The sequence below is a fragment of the Vitis riparia genome, chromosome 13 (assembly GCF_004353265.1).
Source record: "Vitis riparia cultivar Riparia Gloire de Montpellier isolate 1030 chromosome 13, EGFV_Vit.rip_1.0, whole genome shotgun sequence".
Lineage (NCBI taxonomy): Eukaryota > Viridiplantae > Streptophyta > Magnoliopsida > Vitales > Vitaceae > Vitis > Vitis riparia.
In genome coordinates this window covers 22,390,880-22,412,763 of record NC_048443.1, presented here as the reverse complement: position 1 = coordinate 22,412,763, position 21,884 = coordinate 22,390,880, and the positions used below count along the sequence as shown (strand labels likewise).

The 21,884-nt window shown below is 37.4% G+C and overlaps 1 protein-coding gene across 4 annotated transcripts; it reads right to left on the bottom strand.

Moving 5' to 3' along the window:
• Window positions 1–418: 418 nt before the first annotated feature.
• Window positions 419–21,879, bottom strand: LOC117928652 (protein RNA-directed DNA methylation 3). Of its 4 annotated transcripts, XM_034848607.1 has the most exons (18): window positions 21,657–21,879; window positions 15,599–15,852; window positions 15,333–15,488; window positions 14,983–15,141; window positions 14,826–14,909; window positions 12,217–12,284; window positions 11,803–12,138; window positions 11,661–11,712; window positions 11,372–11,527; window positions 11,109–11,252; window positions 10,912–11,014; window positions 10,676–10,825; window positions 10,539–10,593; window positions 10,357–10,420; window positions 9,965–10,035; window positions 4,449–4,485; window positions 4,268–4,328; window positions 419–4,172 (listed from the first exon to the last, which is right to left on the bottom strand). In XM_034848607.1, exons 1-18 carry the CDS (start codon window positions 21,826–21,828, stop codon window positions 1,132–1,134), a joined length of 5,163 nt encoding a protein of 1,720 aa, XP_034704498.1. In that variant the 5' UTR covers window positions 21,829–21,879; the 3' UTR covers window positions 419–1,131. The 4 variants fall into 4 exon arrangements, with proteins under 4 accessions (XP_034704498.1, XP_034704496.1, XP_034704497.1 ...); XM_034848605.1 differs by lacking the exons at window positions 14,826–14,909; window positions 14,983–15,141; window positions 15,333–15,488; window positions 15,599–15,852; window positions 21,657–21,879 and having other exon boundaries at window positions 9,965–10,007; window positions 10,356–10,420; window positions 12,217–12,320; XM_034848606.1 differs by lacking the exons at window positions 14,826–14,909; window positions 14,983–15,141; window positions 15,333–15,488; window positions 15,599–15,852; window positions 21,657–21,879 and having other exon boundaries at window positions 4,268–4,322; window positions 9,965–10,007; window positions 10,356–10,420; window positions 12,217–12,320.
• Window positions 21,880–21,884: the final 5 nt, after the last annotated feature.

Below are 21,884 nucleotides of genomic sequence, written 5' to 3'. Positions count from 1 at the left end.
ATTAAGAGACTAAAGCTGAAAAATATGTATCTTGCAACCGCTTTGGTGCTGTAACCTAACATTACTTGCCACACGGACCACCGTTTTTTCCCATAATCAAATTGTCTCTTTCAGATTCCTAAAAATTTGATGCAGCCCTTATTATGGCCTATTTTGCTTGATAAATGAAGTTTAACCATAGCTTTTAATCGAGTAACCAACCACCAACCTCCAACCATTATGCATCTTGTTGGGCCAGGTTTCCATGTCTTCTTCAACATCCGTTTTTCCCATACAAATTTCCGGAGCTCACTTCGAGTCTTTTCTGGGTAATATCTCCTCGTTTAACTGCACTTAACATTTTCTAATTAAAATAGAACAAGAGAGCCTAATCATCTTTTTGCCAAACTTCATTTCTCACATGCCAGGTATCCATGTACCCAAACACACTCTCTATCTTCATATTTTGTTTACCTAACAATGTGGCAAATATGTTTTTCGATTCAAACACAACTGCTTCAAACTTGGCCCCCTATACTGGTCCATAATTTGTTATTCGAGGCTGAAGGCTATAAGAGTTATAAATCCACCACAAAGAAGCCCTCCAGGCTCCAGCCGCTAATGCAATTTTAATTTGATTCATGCTAGTCACCGGAGGTCGATGCAATTCTTACCAGCAACAAATTCAAGGCTCCAAGTGGACACCTTGAAGCATTTAACTGAACAAGTTGATCATAATCTTCATGCTTCATAATGCAACTTGTTCGATATTTGACAATTGTGAAATTTCACCCACAGCTTTGATGCTCGGCAGTTGTCAACTCATCAGCTAAGAGAGTTGGTATTAGCTACCAGCAAATTGTACCTTGTACTGGAATACGCATATGGACACAAGTCATAAAATTGCATAAAAACTTCTGTGCATCTATTGTCTGGGAACCATAATGCCCCTTGTTAAGAGATCCGCCCACAAGGCTAATCCTCCCATGCACTGCAACGGGGCTACTAGTTCAAACCAAAACCATGGTAAGAGATTGTGGTTCAAAACCTTTCCCCCTTGCTGCCCAAAACAAAACCCAAAAGAGGAAAAAAGAAAAAAGGTACTTTATCTACAAAGCCCCAAACCTCCCGAACACCAAATTTTAAGAGTGATCACCACCCTCCTTTGCTACTTCCGTCTTTCTCCTTGCCCCAAGAATTTGCCGCAGCTTTACCCCATGAATCAGTCGCTTCCCTAAAATTGCTGGTTCCTTCTTTTGAATTTTTTGTTTGATTCCAAGCAGATGATTGAGCTCCATCAGGGGCCTTCAATTGATTCCAAGTTTCAGCCCCATCTCTTGTCATGCTTCCACTTCCTGTACTTGTTCCTCTATTCCAACCTGATCCCTGTTTATCCCAGGCCTCAGCTTGGGCACCAGCTATTGACTGGTTCCCTGCAGACCACTGGCCTTTACCAGAAGCATTTGATTGTTTCCAATCGTTTCCTTGATCATTACTCACCACTGCAACACTTGTCTGAGCTGACCCTTTGTTCCAACCAGAACTCTGGTTGTTTAAATTGCTGGCTTCAACACTACTTCCACCATAATCTTTAGCAGGGCTAGCTCCCTTGTTCCAAGATCCAGCTTGAGAGCCTGTACCACTACTTTCTACAACCCCTTTTGAATGGTTCCAACCTGAACCCTCACTATTCCAACCCCCATATTGATTGCTAGTTCCGCCAGTCCCAGAATTCCAATTCCTTGGCCCCTTATCACCACCTCCTTGGCCCCAACTGACAGCACCATCATGACCTTTCCACCCTTCCCCATTATTGTTTGACCCTTTGTTCCATTCAAAGGACTTATTATTCTCACCAGAATTGTTTCTGTTGTTCCAGCCACCACTTTGATCCCTCCTTCCACGGCCCCTACCTCCAAAACCACCCCTGTCTGAATCGCCTCCACCTCCAAAACCACCCCTGTCAGAACGGCCTCTACCTCCAAAGCCACCTCTGTCTGAACGGCCTCTACCTCTAAAGCCTCCTCTGTCTGAACCCCCTCTTCCTCCAAAGCCTCCTCTGTCTGAACCCCCTCTTCCTCCAAAGCCTCCTCTGTCTGAACCACCTCTACCTCCAAAGCCTCCTCTTTCTGAACCACCTCTACCTCCAAAGCCTCCTCTCCCTGAATTACCTCTACCTCCCCTCCAATTCCCACCTCTCTCCCTATTATCAGAAGTATCATTTTCATATTCATTTCCACCTCCTGGGTTCCAATTGCTCTTTCTTCCCCAGTCAGAATCCTGGTTTCCCCCTGCGTCACTACTTATCCCATTTTTCCAACCACTACTCTGCCCCCATCTGCTTGCAGAGCTGCCATCTGAAGTTTTTCTACTGTTCCAACCATCTCCTTGATCTTTACCATCACCATCTTTTTCATTATCAATGGATTTATGATTCCAACCAGAGGATTTATCTTGTGGAGGTTTAGGAGTACCCCAACCATCTTGGCCCTGAAAACCAGAGGAGGGGTTTCCATCCGAATTACTCTCATTAGTTTTCCATGGTGTTTTTTGATGTTCACCAGGAGCTTTTCTTTTATTCCAACCACCGTCATGATCTCCAGTCCCACCAGTTTCTTCATTTGCATTGAATTTATTATTCCAACCAGATGACATATCCTTGTTGGAAGCATTTGGATTACTCCAATCACTGGATTTGCTATGTTTTTCCCCACTTTCACTAGTCTCTTTACCACCACCCCATTTTTTGCTCCAACTGGATCCATTATCCTCATGAGATGCATTTTCTCTTTTCCAACCACCGTCTTTTCTACCTTCATCAAAAGTCTTGCCTTTACCCCAGCCACTAGCTCGATCATGGCTCCAACTAGATTGATTACCTGAAGAAGCCCCATCACCAGTCCAAGTGTTTTCTTGACTCTCCTTATTCCAACCAGAAGATTGCCCACGACCAAATGATCTTCCTATTCCAAATTGATCCCTACCTCCTCGGCGGCCTCCTCTTCCCCATCTCCCACCTGACCCATTACCCCTATCAAATTCTCTGTCCCCGCTAAAACCATTTGGTTTACCCCAGCTGCCATTTTGATCACTCCCTCCTTTGAAATCTTCATTAGTTCCATCAGCTTGTTGATTCCAAGCAGATCCTCTGGTCACATCAAAGGTCTTTGGTTTGTTCCAACTGCCTTTCTGATCCTGGCTGCTAAATCCACCTTTTCTCCATCCAGATTCATCTTCACCTACACCTTCTCGCTGGGCCCACCCTCCAGTCTGATTTTCTGGCCTAGCTGCTGAACTTTTCCAGTCCACTTTACTTGCACTTGAACCACTGCCTTTTTCTTGGGACTCCAAAGCTTTGCCCCAAGTGGATCCATCACCTCCACCAGTGTCTTCCCTTTTGTCCCCAGATTTCTGTTGATTCCACCCAGGACCACCATTGTTCCAACGGTCCTCACCAATACTGGGGCTTTTACTCTTCTCCCAACAGCTTGCTTCACCAACATTTTTTCCTTTGCCCCAAGCATCTAGTTGATCATTCCCAGTAGTTGCATCATTCCAACCATTTGATGGCGTCCCAGCAACATTCTTTCCTTTACCCCAATTGTCTCCAGCATCTTTCAGAGAGCCTGCCTGATTACTATCAGATACTTTTGATTTCTCCCAGCTATCAGATGCACTGCTGCCAAAGCCAGTTGTAACAGCAGACCTGTTCCAACAGTTTTCACTTTTTCCCCAGCCACCAACCTGATCACCATCAGCAACAATTTTATTATCCCAGTTACCTCCAGCACCTTTTGAAGAGCCTGCCTGACCACTGCTGGATAGTTTTGCTTTCCCCCAGTTATCAGTTGCACTGCTGCCAAAGCTGGTTGTGGCTGCAGACTTGTCCAAACAGTTTTCACCTTTTCCCCAGCTTCCACCCTGATCACTATCAGCAACAGTTTTATCACCCCAGTTGTTTCCAGCACCTTTTGAAGAGCCTGCCTGATCAACATTGGATAGTTTTGCTTTCTCCCAGCCATCAGCCACACTGCTGCCTAAGGCAGTAGTAGCAGACTTGTTCCAACTGTTTTCACTTTTTCCCCAGCCTCCAACTTGATCACTATCAGCAACAGTTTTACTAGTAGTTGCTGCACCCCAAGATGATTTTTGATTTGGGGTTGATTTGATCTCCCAGGAAGCATCACCCATGTCTTCACATCATAACAGAAGAAGAATCAGTCTCAGATTTGTAATGAATCAACCATTAAACATGTTGCCTAGTTGACAACTTGGTACTCTTACTTACCTTTTTTGGAATCATTATCCACAGAACCAAAAGGATTTGCAGAATTGGATTCTGGCTGAAGCTACAACCATAAAAATGGTTCATGAACTTACAAAGTTTGTCATCCATAGAGAGAGAGAGAGAGAGAGAACAAAAAAAAAAAGGGAAAATGAGCACAACAATATTTAGAGCAAGAACTGACCGAAAAGTTTGAGGCAGGAAAACTTGGCCAAGAGCTCCTGCATGAAAGCGCTCACTGTTAGTTGCATGTTATACAGACTAACATCAGCAGATGAATGATTAACAGCCAAAAGGTACACTGTTAGTTGCATGTTAGATCTGATAATTTTATGACAACACATGAATAAGATACCAGGGCACTCAAGACTTCCATGCCATAAATTTATTTCCATCCAAAAAGACATAAAACTCCATCTCACAACCAAACCTATCAACAAGTAGAATGCAAATGTGGTCCATAAAAATGATATTAACAGAGAAACACAATGACCCTCCTCCATGCCCTCAATAGAAGAGGAAGACTCATTAATAGTTCCCTCTTATTTTAAATATTTGCTCACCCCATATAATAAGAAGTTGTCATCAGGGAATACAGCATGGAGGTGCTACTGGTGTGCTTTAAATCCCAATTTCACCATTTGAAAATTTCTTTTATTTCCCTTGCCATAAAAGCTTCACCCTTAGGAAATACAGCATGTATGTTTTAAATCCCAATTTCACCATCAAAATCTTTACCTAATAAATTTTAAAACATCCCTTTGTTGACAAATTTTCTCAGAAGCATTAATAAAAATGTGGTTCAAACAAGACAAAGGTCGGGTCATTGACTCTGATTAACAAAACAAAAACTTAGGTGTCATTTGGATACACTTTTTATTTTTCAATTCTAAAAATAAAAATTTGTAGCAACTCCTATATAAAATTTAGGAATTCTAGAGGACTATGATCTGAAAAGTATGGACTTAATGTTCTTAAAAATTGCTTCCAAAATTTTTAAAATTTGAGGTATTAAAAGGTTTTAATACCCTAATTTTTTTAACAGCTTTTAAAAATCGTTAAGATAAGCCTACAAAAGTTCCTATGCTTTAAGAATTACAATAATTTTCTGTTTTCCAACATAAAGAATAAAAAATGTATCCAAACGAGACCTTCATGATTCATTATGCAAGTTATGTATTTCCAAATTTAACATGAACTGTTCAGCATGCAGTCAAATCTCTAAGATGATTCATCCTCAAATAAATATAACTAACTTCACCAGCCCACCCTATTCACAAGACGATATAATTTGACATCCACGCAAGGCATAAGCATCAGCTCTAAATCGCATACAAACAGAAGAAGGTGGGCAGCAGGCCGGTAACTTTGACTAATTGGGCATAATGCGCCAAGGATTAAAATATTAGATGGAGCAAAAAATTATCATAACTCAGCAGTTCCAAAAACCAGACTGCACAACTAGAAGTTGACAACCATTCTAGGACATGAAATGTGTGGTGAGGACAAACTTCAAGTGACATTATTACAGAGTCATGTGGCAACGTGAATTTGATGCCACATGCTCCCAGATGTCACTTGAGCACAGTTGGGGTTAATCCATCTCAGTTCCCAGTATGGGTACTATCCTAAGCATCACCTTGATATAGTATTACAGTGGCCCACTAGTTGGCACTGTTGCCACAGGACTTACACAACCATTAGCAATATGCCCTATATAAGGGCCAAGTACCCACTGTTAAACAGATTCAGGATTGAAACCCAGCTTTCAAGAATCTCCAATCCCAGGGCTCATGGTCAATTCTCCAATCTTAGCCTTCGTCTCAAACCTATCCACTCAACACTTTCCATCCAAGGCATCTCATCAACTGCTTGGCTGACTACCTAGGTAAGGAAACACCTCCTTTTCCCAAATACCCAGTATATCAAATTAACTAATAAAGGATTGAACATTACTTAAGTGAAAACCAATACTAAATTGAAAGCAAACACAGTATACACAGAGTTCATGGCAAAAATGGCCCTTTTGGTAAAAAAAATATATACAATTTAGACACCATGAAAGAATATTATTCAATCTTGCCTTTCTTGTCCAGTTAGAGAGGAGCTTTCAAAATTGCAAATTTGACACTCAATCCACAAAAACTGAGTTCAGATTTAGGAGTTGCATCTTGATTATGCAGGCTCTTTGTTACTCTTTACTTAAATTCCCTCATAATGACACCTTTAAAACTTAGTGCTCATCTAAATTTTTATTCCACCACAAATAATATTAAATTTGAACATTCATTTAATTTTAGGATAAAAATTAAAATTCAGTGATAATTTTTTTTTTTTTGATAGGTAAACTGAATCATTTTATAAAAAGATCGTCAAAAAACAGCATTCCAAAGTACACAAGATGTATACAAAGAAACACCTTAAGATAACACAAAAACAAAGAGGGATACCAACAACCCCCTTAGCCAGAACCCAATCACTCCACAAAGTCTACAAAAGAAAGAGGACTAGGAACTATGTACAACTTGCACCACGCCCAAAGATTACAAATGAAGGAGAATTTGAACCCTTGAATCGACTACCCCTCATTGTCAAATGCCCTACTATTTCTTTAATTCCAAACAGTCCAAAAAAGGCATAGAAGAGCAACCCACCATGCCTTTTTCCTTTAAAAAACCATGTCATCCTAGCAAAGCCTATCTAACCGAGGGGAGCACCCAAGACACACCAAAAAGGGAGAACAGAAGATGCCATAAAACTCGTGTTCTATTACAATGAAGGAGAATGTAAAGGCTACTCACCAAGCTTATGGACCTAAAGTCCTTAATGTCTTCAGCCTCCCTTTCTTAGGAATCAACACCAGAAAAGCAGCTTTCAAACTCTTAATGAATCTTCCATGCTCATGAAAACCCTTAAAAAAACCCATCACCTGTCTCTTCAAAAAGTCCCAAGTGACTTGCCAAAAAGCCATAGAGAAGCCAGCAGGGCTTGGAGCCTTATCCCCACTAAGAGCTGAGAGGGCATTTAACACCTCCTCCTCAGAGAATGATGCTTCCAGCATAGTTGCATCATCCCCTCCTAAAGCCTTAATGGAAAGCCCATCACAGCGGGGTCTCCACTCCCTTGTTTCAAACAAAAGGGAGTGAAAAGCCAAGCCACCCCATCTTTAATCTCACTCTCCTCTGATACCGAAGTCCCATTTAATTTAATCTTCACTAGGGCATTCCTTCTCCTGTGAACACTAGCCATTTTGTGGAAAAAAAATTGATATTCCTATCCCCCTCCTTCAACCAAGACTCCGTTGATTTTTGCCTCCGGGAAGTTTCTTCCATCAGAACCCACTTCTTATACTCCTCAGCCTGCAGCCTAACATTCTGCTCCTCCAAAGACAAAGCCCTTGTCCCTTCCTCAGCATCCCAAAAATCCACTTGATTCAAGGCGAATTTCTTGTGAACAGTAACATTGGCAAAGACCTCTTTGTTCCACCTTTTTAGACTTTAGAGCTTTCAGTTTTTCAGTCAAAATGAAACTCAAGGAACCTCTAATGCTAAAACCCTCCCACCAAGTTTTTAACAAATCTTTAAAACCCTCTTCCTTCAACCACATATTCTCTAATCTGAAAGGGGACGACCCTCTCCTCAAACCACCACTGTCCAACACAACTGGAAAATGGCCAAAAACAGGTCTAGGTAATAGACACTGTACAGCCCTGTTGAAATGGCATTCCCAACCCTCGGAGACTAAGAATCTATCCAATCCTTACTACGACTGATTATTTATACTCCTCCAAGTGAAAAGGCCCCCCTGCAGTGGCAGGTCCCAAAGCTCCAAATCCTCAATAACCTCTGAGGACCTTTTCATAGCTGAGGACAACCTTGAGGCCTTGCTCCGCTCTCTTGGAAATCTGACCGAATTAAAGTCTCCGCCTAGACACCAAGTGTTTTACCACAACCTCTTACCGCCCCTAATTCCTCCCAGAAAACCTCTCTGGCTCTTCTGTCTAAAGGGCCATACACCCCTGTAAAGACCCAACAGAAACCATCCTCACAGTTTTAAAACAAACAGGAAATTGAAAATGCTCCAATCTCCATTCCAATCAATTCTAACACCCTACTGTCCCAAAAAACCAAAATTCCTCCTACTGACCCCCACGAATTCAGAGCACCCCACTCCAAGGATCTGCCTACCCCCAACTAACGAACCAAATTATTAGACATTACTTGAATCTTGGTTTCCTGGATGCAAACCAAATCTGCCCTTTGAGACTTAACCACTGACTTGATGACTCTTCTTTTCATTGCTATCATCGGCCCCTCTTACATTCCAACAGAGAATCTTCAACTTCATTTACCACCAGAAACATGGTCCCAGCTTTCCTTTCCGTTACCTCTTCTGCCTCCTTTACCATTAAAATTTACTGAGCACTCCAACCTTCACAATTCTCTTTCAAACCTTGAAAATCCAATCTTTTTCCCCTTAGAACCAACCTCCTGGGCCTTCAGACCCTTTCTCTTCAACATCTTTTTGAGGAGGGCTAAAATTTCCTCCTTGAAGCCCTTCGTCAGCATGCCCAGAAAACTGCTGAACTGAACAAGGCAACTTGAGGACCAGTCCTCATCAGGCCTCCCCTCATCCTCTAAAGACCTTGCGTTGAGAAGACTAACCCCTTGATTCACATCTCCATCCACCACCAGCACCCTCTCCACCCCATAGGAACACCCCACGATACTGCCATCAACCAACATCATACTCAGTGGGTTTTGATTGCCTTCCCCTTTCACTCCCTCATAGTCCATGGACCCATCAAAAACAAATTCAGTGATAAAATAATTAAATGTATTTTAATTTAAAGAACAAATTTTTATAAAATATATTTAACCCTCTGTAGGAGAGGATTTCAAACACTAAAAGCATTTTTTAAAGGTCAATCATAATGCGTAAGTTTTAAGAGTACTTGGATAGAGCTTTTAACCATGGGTCTCACACTTAATAAGATGGTTTTTCTTCATGTTGGAGGAGTATCAAGACCCATGTTTTTTTCTCAAAGGTAATGCAAGAGGCAAATTTTTATTTAATTAAAATTTTAAAAATGACATAATTACTCTTATCATTAATGAAAACATTTTTAAAATACAGTTCCCAAATATAAAATTTAATTACCCAGTGTTAGTAATTATTTCTACTTATATTGTTAACCATAGAAGTTAAACAATACTCCTAACAAGACTACCACTATGTCAAACAAGGCTCTAATAGTTGGTGACCAATTCGAAACGTTTAGTTTATCAAATCAAAGTTATACTAAAAATGTCAACATTTCATCTAAATAAAAATTTAAAATAAACGTTTTAAAGCTTTGATAAATTAAATTTTAAAGAATCACTATTTATTTAAAATTAAATAAGAAACAGCATCATTGCTATGATGCTTGTAGTTACAGTTTCATTATTATACCACTTGAGTGTTAAAAGAAGGCTTCACAGTTTTTTTTTTACTTATTAAAAAAATAAATAAATAAAAATGCCCCTCTTTGGCAACCATGTGGAAAAAAGAGCAAGGTTGAACATTCTTTTCTCAAGCTGCCCAGATTCTCTCCCCCCTTCTATATAATATTACACATATTTTACCAAAAGGGTCATTTTGTTTTGAACTTGCATACCAAGGTGCAGGAGTAAATAATTGACATCAACGAAAATTTACCTTTCAGCAGATGTCTCTCCAGTATTCCACCTATCACTTTCAGCTGATGTGCCAGCACCATCAACCCAATCGTCAGAAAAAATATAAAAAAAAGGGACAAAAATTGTCACAAGATAAGATAGTACAATGATTTCCAGAAACAAAGCATAGGCATAACTAAAGAAGCCTTAATAAAGATAGACCAAGTTAAGACAAAAATCTATTGACCAGAACTTCAATGTTGAAGTTACAGCTGCATATATGCAATATACACCTTAAGGAGTTATGGGCAATAAAAGCTAGGGAAAAAAGTTGAAAACTCATATCATCTATCCCTGAGAACAAATATTACAAATTAAAATTGAAGAACAAAATGATATTGTTCATACTATGAAACGGAATAGAACCATACCTCTGGCACTGTCTTGAGTTCCAAGCAGACCAAAGGATTTTAGGGAACTGGACTCTGGATTGTCACTTTCGAAAGAGAAAATCAGCATATTAGAATAATTTCCAGAAACAGTTCCAACTAAAAGAAAAAAAGAGAGAAAAGAGAGAAATATAATAAAAACTAATTTAGATAGATAAAAAGCACCTTATAGAAACGGAAAAACCCCTCCCACGAACCTCAGAAAGATGCTCACATTTAACTGCAGAACAAAATGAGAGAATTTTATATCATTATTTGAAAAAACACTAAACAAAACAATAATGTATGAGATTATATCAAACCTGTAAGAACTTTATGCTGAGAATCAAGCTTCACTGTAACATCAGAATATCGTATGGCTAAGACACGGCAGAGGTATCCTTTCAGTGGACCAACTCGGATTCTCAATGTCTGACCAACAGAGAACATTCCATCTTTATCCCCTCGGTTGACTGCAATTAAAATCATAAATTAGCAGAGAAATAGATGGATAGAGAGAGAGAGAGAGAGAGAGAGAGAGAGAGAGGACTGAACATACAGTCACGGTTATTTTCCCTTGCTTGCCATGGTTTCTTAGGTGATAGAGGGGACTTAGGAGATGAATTAAAATCTTCAAAACCTGAGGGACCTGATTCACCACCCTGAATCGGAGAGAAATACCAAAAGAAAACAAAATCAGAAACCTGCAGGCAGAGAGAGAGGAAGACCTGCTACTGCTAGATTATGAGTCACAACCTTTTCGTTACAAGCATCACCATATAGCTTAATTTTCTCACACATCTGAGATTTAGAGCAGAAATAACCATTATTTTCCGTTTCATTTTCATCATATAAAAAGATGACCCCTCTGTAAATTTTCTTAACAAGTCCTTGCCTACCCTGCAAAGTAAGACAAACAATCATAAAAAAAGAAAATTCAAGCCATTAAATGCTTATACATTAAAATAAACTATATAAAAACAGATGACTTCAGGCGGTTATCTTAGATAGTGTCAAACCTTTAATGGACCTTCCAAAACCTTGAGAGTATCGTTGATAGATATGGTTTTCATGTGCTGATCTAAAGCAGTAAATTTATTCTCAAAGAGCGGATTCTTTAACTCGTGCAATTCAACAGTCTGTACCACTGGTCCTTCTGGACCATCTTTTAGAATCTAGAACAAATAATAAACCACAAGAAGTAAGTACAAAAGAAGAAAGAGGATGAATATAAGCTAATTTTTTTTTTTTTATAAGTAAACACAGAATATATTAACAGGAGGCAAAAATATAAGCTAAATTATATACCTTGTAATTCTCATCTTTCTCCATGCCTATGACAATTCCAAAATCCTTCCGGCTGCGATGGTGTCAAACATGAATTAAAAGCACATTAATATAAAGAGTTGTTACAGAATCACAAATGCTGCTTTATCTGTATCATACTTACCCAAAACAAACAAGATCATGCAGCTCAAAGCTATTCACCATACTAGAACCAGATGAACCCTCTCCTTTCTCACCCCCTTTGTCACTTTTTGTGGTGCGTTTTTGCTTTCGTTCACCATAGAGCTGTGAAAGCCACTCCAAATCAACAGATTCCTCATTACTAGAAGGCGTAAACTTGTGAAGCTCCTCTTCAGAAGGTGTCACACCCCAGCAGTTTAACGAATCTATGGACACTTTTTTGTACAAATATCCATCCTTGAGCATTTGACCATCAAGAATCTCAAAAAGCTTGCCAGTATCACGGTCACGTCTGTATTGAATCAGAGGCCGAAACTCCCTTCACAAATGGAAGACAAACTATCAGAAAATGTGACATCCAAAAACAAGCTTTAAAAGATGAGATTATGCATATTACTCAAGTTCACTAGAGCTTATCAATCTTGGTGCTGGGTTATTTCTCTTCTTGGCAGAAACTCCCCCACCCTGTAGTTGTATTTGCAACATGTATCATTTCATGATGTATATATATAGATATATACATATATTTATATTAAAAAGATAAAGAGAAAAAAAAAAAACTGAGGCAGATAATTTCATGAATTTAAAGAACCAAAAAGTTTCTAGTCAGAAAAGATTTTCAGAACAAAATAATTTTAATACATGCTGGGGTCTCCTCCCACATCCACAGCTTCTTTATAATCAAGAACCACACTAACCAGTAACTTTGTATAGATACTTGCATTCTAGTATAGAAATACCAATCAATGATGCCTGTGTTCGGACCAAACTCCTACTAATAAAGGCACGTAACTGAACTTGCCTGATCATTTATACCTATGCAAGCTTCTTTATGATTAAGCACCAACACTACCAGTAATTTTGTATGGATACTTGGATATGAACTTTGATATAGCAGTCAGTGATGCCTGTGTTTGGACCAAACTCCTACCACTAGATGTGTATGGAACAAAAGGGTGAGCTCTTCGATTCTTTCTAGATAAAAACACATAGAACAATTTTTAACATCTAGCTTTTTATTGACTCTTATTCATTAAGAAATTAGAACCTTTCAAAAAACACAAGTTTAAGACATCTAATTGCATAAAGCTACCCTCGCAAGTAAACTTGTGTAAAAAGACAGGATAGCACATTCAGAGGGGTAGAGGGGAGAGAGATTTTTATGTTTTCTATATGAGAATTAATATAACAATTACCATTTGTATTCATAGTAGTTAACTTAAGACATATCATATAATGTTTTTCTATTTTTTGTATCGTATTGTATATCATAAGTTTTTGATATAACAAAAAATTAAATAAAAAAATATATACATGCATGTAGATATGCACTGGAAGCATTAAGTATAAAATAATATATAACCAATTTCATGAAAAATAGTAGGATTTAAAGATTTTAAACCATATCATACCATATGAAAACATTGAATGCTAGAATTTTAAAAAGATCAATTAACAACATATGAGTTGAATGTATAGGTTTTTTAAAAAAATTCACAGAATAAACTTTTTAAAATTTTTAGATATAATTTTTAGTTCCAAATTTTACTAGGCATTTGCACATCTATGTGTTGTTGATATATGTCTTTATGTGTCATCTTCAAAGTTTCAATTCTTTTATATTTGTAATCTTTTCTAAACATACGTCCAGAATACATTTACTTTTTCAATATGATACATCATAGACCAATCACTACTTCCATGCAATTTTCACTTTCATCTATGACAAAGTCCAAACCTTGAATAAAAAATAATAAAAACGAGTTTAACATATTTAATAACATAAAGCTACCCATGAAAATAAACTTGTGTGTGTATATATATATTGGATAGGCAAAGAGAATATATTACCAGCACCAAAAAAGAGGGCGCACCAAGGTACAAAGACAAAGCCAGCAGATAAGTCTGCATGTGTGTGTATGTGTGAGAGAAAGAAGAGGGAGGAGGTAACCTTTCCTAAACAGACATCCAGAATACTCATAATGGTTATACCCTTCTTTAGGCCATTTTAGAATGTTTAGAGTAGGCAAAACAGTAAATCATGACATCCAATTTTGTATTATTTAGTTCCTGTGACCATAGAGTGAGGAGGCTTGTGGTTCTAAGTGAAGCTGTCAAATGACAAGATAAAGGAGGAGCAGATAGGATTAGTAAGGCAGAACAGGTGTTAAAAAAAAAATATCACCCTAATATAGATAAAGCTAAGTTGAGTGGTTCAATTTATCTGTTTGTTGTCAACCATATATGAAGTCACTAGTATAGACTGATCAACCAAGTGGTTAAACCAAAAATAAAAATCATTTTAAAGTAAATCTATAACATTAGCTTTTGCTTCCGTTGCTTCACAATTCAAGCTTCAGCATGCTCTTTTTTCCTTTTTAATAAATAATATTTTTACTTCCTCTCTCTATCCTCCCTTTTTTTAGGTCCCTGGTAGGACTCAAACATGGAAACTCCCACATCCCACCCCAACCCTTTGTCACTTGAGCCAATCCTCAAGGCCACAAACAATCCAGACTACTGTGTTGCAACACTAGAAATGTCAGTTAGGCTAGGACCTTGGATAACAGTTTATCATATGTTATATACCATTGTTTGTATAAAGAGGGATCCAAGCATAGCATTGGTTATGGTTTTCAACTAATCAAGATATTTATACAAAGAGATGTATAAAGTTTCTTGTCGTAGTTTATTATTGATTAACTAGCAATAACTCTAGAAGGTAGCACATAAACTTTCAGTTTCTGTAATTTATCAGCATCTTGTATACATTTTTTCAAGGCAGTAGCTCAAGTAAAATGCACATAACAAAAAAATATCATGAATAGTTGGGTATTAGTTTTTGTTTCAGATATTTGGATTCCATAAAGGAAAAAAAAATCTATATATGGAGTCAAAGCAATAGTACAACACATCCACATATAATAATTTCATAGAAGAAAATGTCACATCCAACAAAATAAATTCAGAAGAAAAAGACAAAATTTTGTGCAATAAGTAAATTACAAATATTTCCGCCATCGCCTGTAGATCAATTCTTGGGATTAGCTTTACTGTTGCTTTCTTTTGAGCATCACTCACCACAACAATCTACAGAAATAACACAGGAAATAAGTATTACAACCAGCAAGAAACTAGCATGGTCAATCTGGGAAAATAGTACCTGAGCTAGGTCCCCCTTGTATTTCCCATTCTTCATGCGGGCCCATGTGCCCTCAGAAATTTCATTGCATTTGCTTCGTACAGAGAGCAAATGGGTAACTTCATTTTTTGGAACTGGTGCCACTCGGCTTGTGTATATACTACAAAGACCTTTGCATGCCTGAAGTTAAAATTGAATAGATTCATATTAGTCCACTTACAACACTATCAGCAACATGGGTACTAATAATATCAAATCATCAATTTCTCCAGTAACAGAGAATGGCAATGTGTGTGTGTGTGTGTGTGTGTGTGTGTGTGAGAGAGAGAGAGAGAGAGAGAGAGAGAGAGAGAGATAGAGAGAGAGGACACCTCATTAATGTCACACTGCTTATCAGCTTCAATATAAATAAAACCCTTTACATGCTCGACAGAAAAAGCAGATATTATCTGCAGCTTAGTTCCTAGTGACTGCAAGTCAACGTACTTCTGCATAAGACAGAAAGCTGAAAGCCTCTCCCGTCCAACCTACAGCCAAGATATTCTTCAGGTCAACTCAAACAAATGAAAGGAGTGCAAAAGAGGAGGGATTGCTCAAGGCATTCCAAATTCAGATCTCAAATTATTAAACATTGTACCATGCACTTGACTTTCCAGATGGTTGGATCCTTAATAGAAGGGATAAGTGAGTTTCTTTGAACTGATCTTTTCGTCTCATAATCATCTTCAGCATAGGTAACAAATTTAGAACCATCCTTGTAACGTTCTTCTAGCATCTTTTCAAGTTCTTCCTCGCTCAGCTCCTCTTCTTTGGGGAAAAATGGAAGGTTATGGGCTTTTCCAGGTTCGTTCTTAACTTTTAGCCCTGTATTGAATTCATCCTCCAAAAAATCTGTTCCGAAAGACGAAAAAACAGAATTATCAATCTATATAACACATTGATAGGATGAAGTAATGCAAGATAAACCAAAATTATCCCCTACCGTAACAAGGAAACATGATGCCTAAACATCAGCACATCCACTAATTTTTTTTTTATATATGAGTAAGAAATTGTATTAAAAAGGCGCGAAAAGAGCGCAAAAGTATCAGCACATCCATTAATATAATCCATGGACTCTAGAACTTTTTTTTTTTTTTTTTTTTTTGTGATAGGTAAAATTGAGATACTATTGAATAAGAACTTGAGTGATGCAAAACAACAAACCAACTAAAAAATAACCAAAAACTAGTAAGGCTGACATAGATAAAAAAGAATACTTCTTTTAATGAGAACCTAAAATTTTATTAAAATTAGAACAGAAAAAAGAATGACGAGAGATCCTCCAAAACAACACTATATACAATAAAAGGAAACAAATGAAAACTACAATATAAGAACATCATTGAAGAGGAGTAAGTCAGAAGCTTCCATAATTTGCACACCACTCTAAGAAAACTCTTCTCGTTAATAACCATCATGAGCTCCATCTCAAGTACATATGTCTAAGCCCCTAGGAAAGGCCTCTCTTAGGCTTGCTACAAAAGATAAGAAATCAGCACAATATCCAGGACAACAACCAAGGAAATATACTCTTGACTTCTAAAAAGGCTTCCAATACCCATCAGGCATTGCTGAAGTATCTTAATCTCCTTCCAGAGACAAGATCCAAGGTTTAGTAGTCATCTTCTTACCAAAACACCCCAAAAGCTACCAAGCTTCAATATGAAAAATTCATAAAATCCAAAAAGAAATTTAAAATGCAATTCTCCACGGTCAAACTAAACCCCCAACCTTGGACAAAATGTAAATTATCTATTGACACTTGGAATATGGAAGGGTTCACCAATGAAGTGTATAAAACTTTAATCATGAAAGGTTATTCGTCAAAAGCCAAAACATGATATAGATCATAAGCCAGCAGTTCAGTGAACTTTGCACTGCAAATGCTGCCATATCCCATCTTATAAATATGCTTTTGTCTAAAAATTCAGACTAGCCAGCTAGAATTTACATCTTCCATGGGTAGTGGTTCACAAGAAATTCATTATCCAGTGAAGTACTAGTATTCCTGCACCATAAAATCTAACTCAACATAGTTTGTAGAGAAAAACGTTTGTTTCCACTAGTAGACAACAACTAAAGAGGGAAGGACAAGATATGATTTGTGAAAGATAGGAACTTTATGAAAATTGTGACTAGGCCAGCATGACATTTTAGGCTTTAGAAGATTCTTGAGAACTGCTTAATTTCAGATTCTTGTTTAGATATATATGAAACCATGACATTTTAATGAATCCAATTGCTCCACCATGGTGTGTTGGATATAAAATTGTACAAAATCAGTTAGATATCCACATTTTCTTTATTTGCTTATGCTTCATAGATTGGTTCCATCTTTCCTTCTTTTCCTTTGAAAGCATGAATATAGGATAGACTTTTTGATTATCATTTTTTTTTATAAGTAAAAAGGCAAAAGTATATTATATATAAAGACAAAAGGGCGCCCAAAGGTCAACCCCAAAGCATACCAGGAGTACACAAGAGGCACCTCAAGGCAAAAGCCAAGAAGAAGAGGGGATACAAAAAACTTACCTACCCTCATCTAGAACCCAACCAATCAAAAAAGTTAATCAAGGATGATGGACCTACATCTATAAACAACTTAGCTTAGGGCCAATAATCACAAACAAAAGAATTTTTCATTCTTTGAACCGAAAACTCCACATTTTCGAATGCAATCTTGTTTCTTTCCTTCCAAACTGTTCAAAAGATACATAAAGGGGCTGCCTTCCACACCTTTTGACACTTCTTGCCCACAAAGGAACCATTCCAACAAAGGAGGGTCTCTTTAACCAACGAAGGAAGAACCCACGCCACACCAAGGAGAGCAAAATTAACTCCCACAAAACCCTAGCCTTAGAGCAATGAATTAGGATGTGGTCTATAGACTCTTCTTCAACAAGGCAAAGGAAGCATCTATTGGCTAGAGTCCACCCCCTCCTCTTTAACTAATCCAACATTAAGACCTTACCCCATGATGCTTCTCAAGCAAAAAAGCCCACTTTGGAAGGCACACAAGGGCTCCATATGATGTTCCACGGAAATGGGGTTGCATTCCTTGTCCCCAAAGCACCATAAAGGGACTTAACAGAAAATTCCCCATTCTTAGTCATTTTCCACAGCATCCTATCCTCCGAATCCACAAACACCCTCTTCCCTTGAATTGTCGAAAGGAATCGCTCGACCAAATTCACCTCCCAATCATTAAAAGGTCTTGAGAATCAAGGATTCCATCCCCCTTCCTCGCTTGAAGAATCCCACACCTCCGCCACCCAAACCTCGTTTGAGTCCACCAAGGCATACAAAGAAGGGAAAGAACCACAAGAAGCGACATCACCACACCACTTATCCTTCCAGAATATCATTAGTTAGCCTAAAATATTCCATATGGCATGACAAGATATTTACGCATGTTTATGGAACCAAATACCATACTAGATGTTAAGATCTCTTATCTGTATATCCAACATCTACATGTAATCATACATATAAGTAAAAATATCATATCAAAATTTCAAATATCCATAAAAATACAATATTAGAATAAAATTGTATTATTTTTATAACATGCAAACCCATTCACACTGCTTCGAAGAACCAAAGAAACAATGGATATACCGATATTTTTCTTAACATTGGTAACAATATTGTTTTTAATATATATATATATTAAATTGGATAATTACTGAAAGATTGATTCTTTCATCATTGCCACTGACCTTTTTTTACCCAATAGTAAGATAAAATTTTTGAAAAAATATGATATCAAATCCTAAAAAAAAAAAAAATATGATACCAAAAGTTCAAATATCTATTGGTAAATTTTATACCTCATAGTAGGACTTCAGAAAATTATAAAAGTGTAGTGACATTATATTCTATAAAAAAAATGGTACCAAAAGTTGATATATATATATATATATATATATATATATATTAGTAAATATAAGGCTTTAGAAATTACAAAAGTATTGATTATATCATTTCTTATCATAAATTTTTATTTAACAGAACATAACACTAAAAGGAAAAAAATTGCCAACAAATTATAAAATTGTAAATGTGACATGTCATGGTTCCTATCAGGAGAAGACAAGGATGATAGTTTCAAAATCCATAAGAACTTTATGTATTTATTTACGTTTGAAATATAAAGCGCCTAACAAAAGGAGGAATACCCTGTGTTCACAGGGGGTAGACAAGATGCACCATAAAGATGTAAAAAGAGAAGAGGGGAAGAAGAGAGGGAGAGAGGGAGAGAGAGAGAGAGACCTATATTGAAAACAGCAACACAAACAAAGCCACCTAGCCTCAATTAAACTGTCAATGGAATCCAATAATGAGCAGTTTGGGCATTCCCAATGACACCCTTGATTAAATCCGTAAGAACTTTATGTGACAAAATTTCATTGATTGGTGCATTAAACTAACACTAGTACATGAATGTTGGACTTATCATGGCTGTTTATTTGGATCCTAGAATTAAAATATGGATGATATGATATTGCAAGATGTATATGTACTTAAAAGCTACTTTATGGGCACTACACATGCCTCACCTTGCACCCTTCCTCAAACACTGCTAAAAAAAGGACATATCCAGCAGTTGAAAGATGCTAGAGTAACTTTTCCTACATCAGTCTTTCATTCAAAACAAACTGCAAGCCCGCTCTCAAGTAATTTATGATTAAGTTTTTCTTTTGAACAGGTAACATTGTCAGAACACTACATTGGGTTTAATCTATCACCAACCTTAGTACAGAAATAAGAAAATATAATAATACAAACTAAAACTCTCAAATGATTAAATATCATAGTGATAACTTCTTTTTAAACACCACCGCCGCCTTGCTAAGCTCAGGGCAAAACCAAAGCTCAAACAGCCCTATATTTAACTCAACTAGACTCATCCCCTTGAATGCACATCCAAATAGAAAAATACTATCAGACAGTCAGTAGCAGTCAACCAGATTATTTAAGGCATTGGAAACCCAATATTTTGATGTGACCAATTTAAGATACCCGTTCTGAAAAGATTATACATGGTTAGATACTTCCATCATGTTAGATATTTCCATCATTCGGTTTTGCTCAAGTTTTCTAATAGTGAAAAGTGAAAACCCATATTGAAATGTTTGCACAAGAGAATTAGAGGCACTACACGTGAAAATAATTGTTTGTGACACCAGTTGGTGACATTAAATGATAAGGTGGCCGAATTCCTGTGTTTTTCATTTCTAAAACTTTTGAGAACTCAACTCAGAAAAATTACTCCCAACTTGTTAACATTTACATGAATCCTTTTTCACCAGTCACCACTACAAGATCAATGTATCACTAAAACCTCCTTTATGCTTTACCAAAACCACCTCAAGTTAGAGTAAAATTATAAATCTCCTAGACCTTCCTATTTGCATAATACTTCAATAGGAATTCAAGTAATTTGAGACATCTCTGACATGGTTCTTCAAATTTTGTTTCCATTATATTCTTAAGATTTCTTACCCACTTATGCCCATAAAACTAAAAATAAATAAGCAAATAATATTTCTTACCCAGTAATGTTCACCATTCATTTACCTCTCCAGCTTGCAGAAGTAGCAAGTGTTAATTATGATTAGAACTCCAATAACGCTGACATTTACCAAACAGATGATTTAATGGAACAAACTTGACAATGGAACCCAGGCTTCTATACATACAAGCCTCATGTCATGAAGGGGCCTGAAAATCTCTGGCCTCAGGAAATACCTCCATTTCTATGAGTGATTCCAAAATCAATGGATGTTCTTATAGGATAGTTAGCCGAATGGATGATACATTAATGGCAACAAAACACTGCCCAAAAATGTCTATTGCTAACATGCATCCACATGTAGAAATTTCACCAGCATTAACCAGAAAAGAACTGTCCACTTTGACCAGAAAGTTCAATCCATGATATCGAAGAGGAAAAAAGGAAAGAAAAAGAAAGGTAGGATAAACCATCGCTCGGAAGATACAATATTCAAAAACACGCCAACAGAACCACATGTAAACACAAATTCCCTCGATACTCTCAAAACAAAAAATGCTGACACCTAAGAAATATAGACCTGTTCATATAAACCCTAAATCATTTGGCACTTGCGGGAAATCATTTCAGTAAATCATTTCAGTAAATCATTTCAAAAAAATGACAGAATTACATACCAGAAAATAAACCATAAGATACATCAAATCTGTGTATATATCCGTGTGTGTATGTGTGCATAAACTAACACTCCAATTTTCCTCAAACTACATACACACACAGTAAGAAACCTCAATGCAGCAAATAAACCCTCAAGTCTTCCATATTGGAGGCAAGTTCAAAAAGATACATCAAATCCCTAGTTCTACAAGGAAATTCCCACCCAAAAATATAAAATATAAAAAACATCAATGCCCTAAATCCAAGCTATATCACCTTACACAACCTCAATTCCCCACTCCCTTCCCCCTTTCCCCCACCCCACAAAAACAAAAAAGAGGGAGAGAGAGAGAGAGAGAAACCCAGATTCTTCAGCATTTGCAGAAAATTACCACGAAAAACTAACACCAAAAACCCTTAAAGATCCTCACAAACACATGCACAAACTCAAAGCCACAATGAAGATAGACGTAGTTTATACCATCACCAGAAATGCTGTCATCGCTCGAATCATTGTCCACTTCTGCAGCATCTTCGAAGAACTGAAGCACGGCGGAGTTCTTCCGCTTCCGGTGACCAGACTTGTCGTCGTCATCACGCTTTCTCTTGCCGGAAGATCCCTTCCCGGCGATCTCCTTTCCCTTATACGACATTTTCTGACGAGAATGAGATTTCAGAGCAGGGCGGACATGGCGAGAGTGAGACTTTT

What these genes read in the sequence shown, in the direction of transcription:
- LOC117928652 (XM_034848607.1), bottom strand. Translation starts at nt 21,828, where the DNA reads ATGTCGTATAAGGGAAAGGAGATCGCCGGGAAGGGATCTTCCGGCAAG. An exon ending in TGACAGCATTTCTGGTGATG is followed by an intron (nt 15,853 to 21,656) that starts GTATAAACTACG and finishes CTTTCGGAACAG; the next exon opens with ATTTTTTGGAGGATGAATTC. An exon ending in TCTGGAAAGTCAAGTGCATG is followed by an intron (nt 15,489 to 15,598) that starts GTACAATGTTTA and finishes TCTTGGCTGTAG; the next exon opens with GTTGGACGGGAGAGGCTTTC.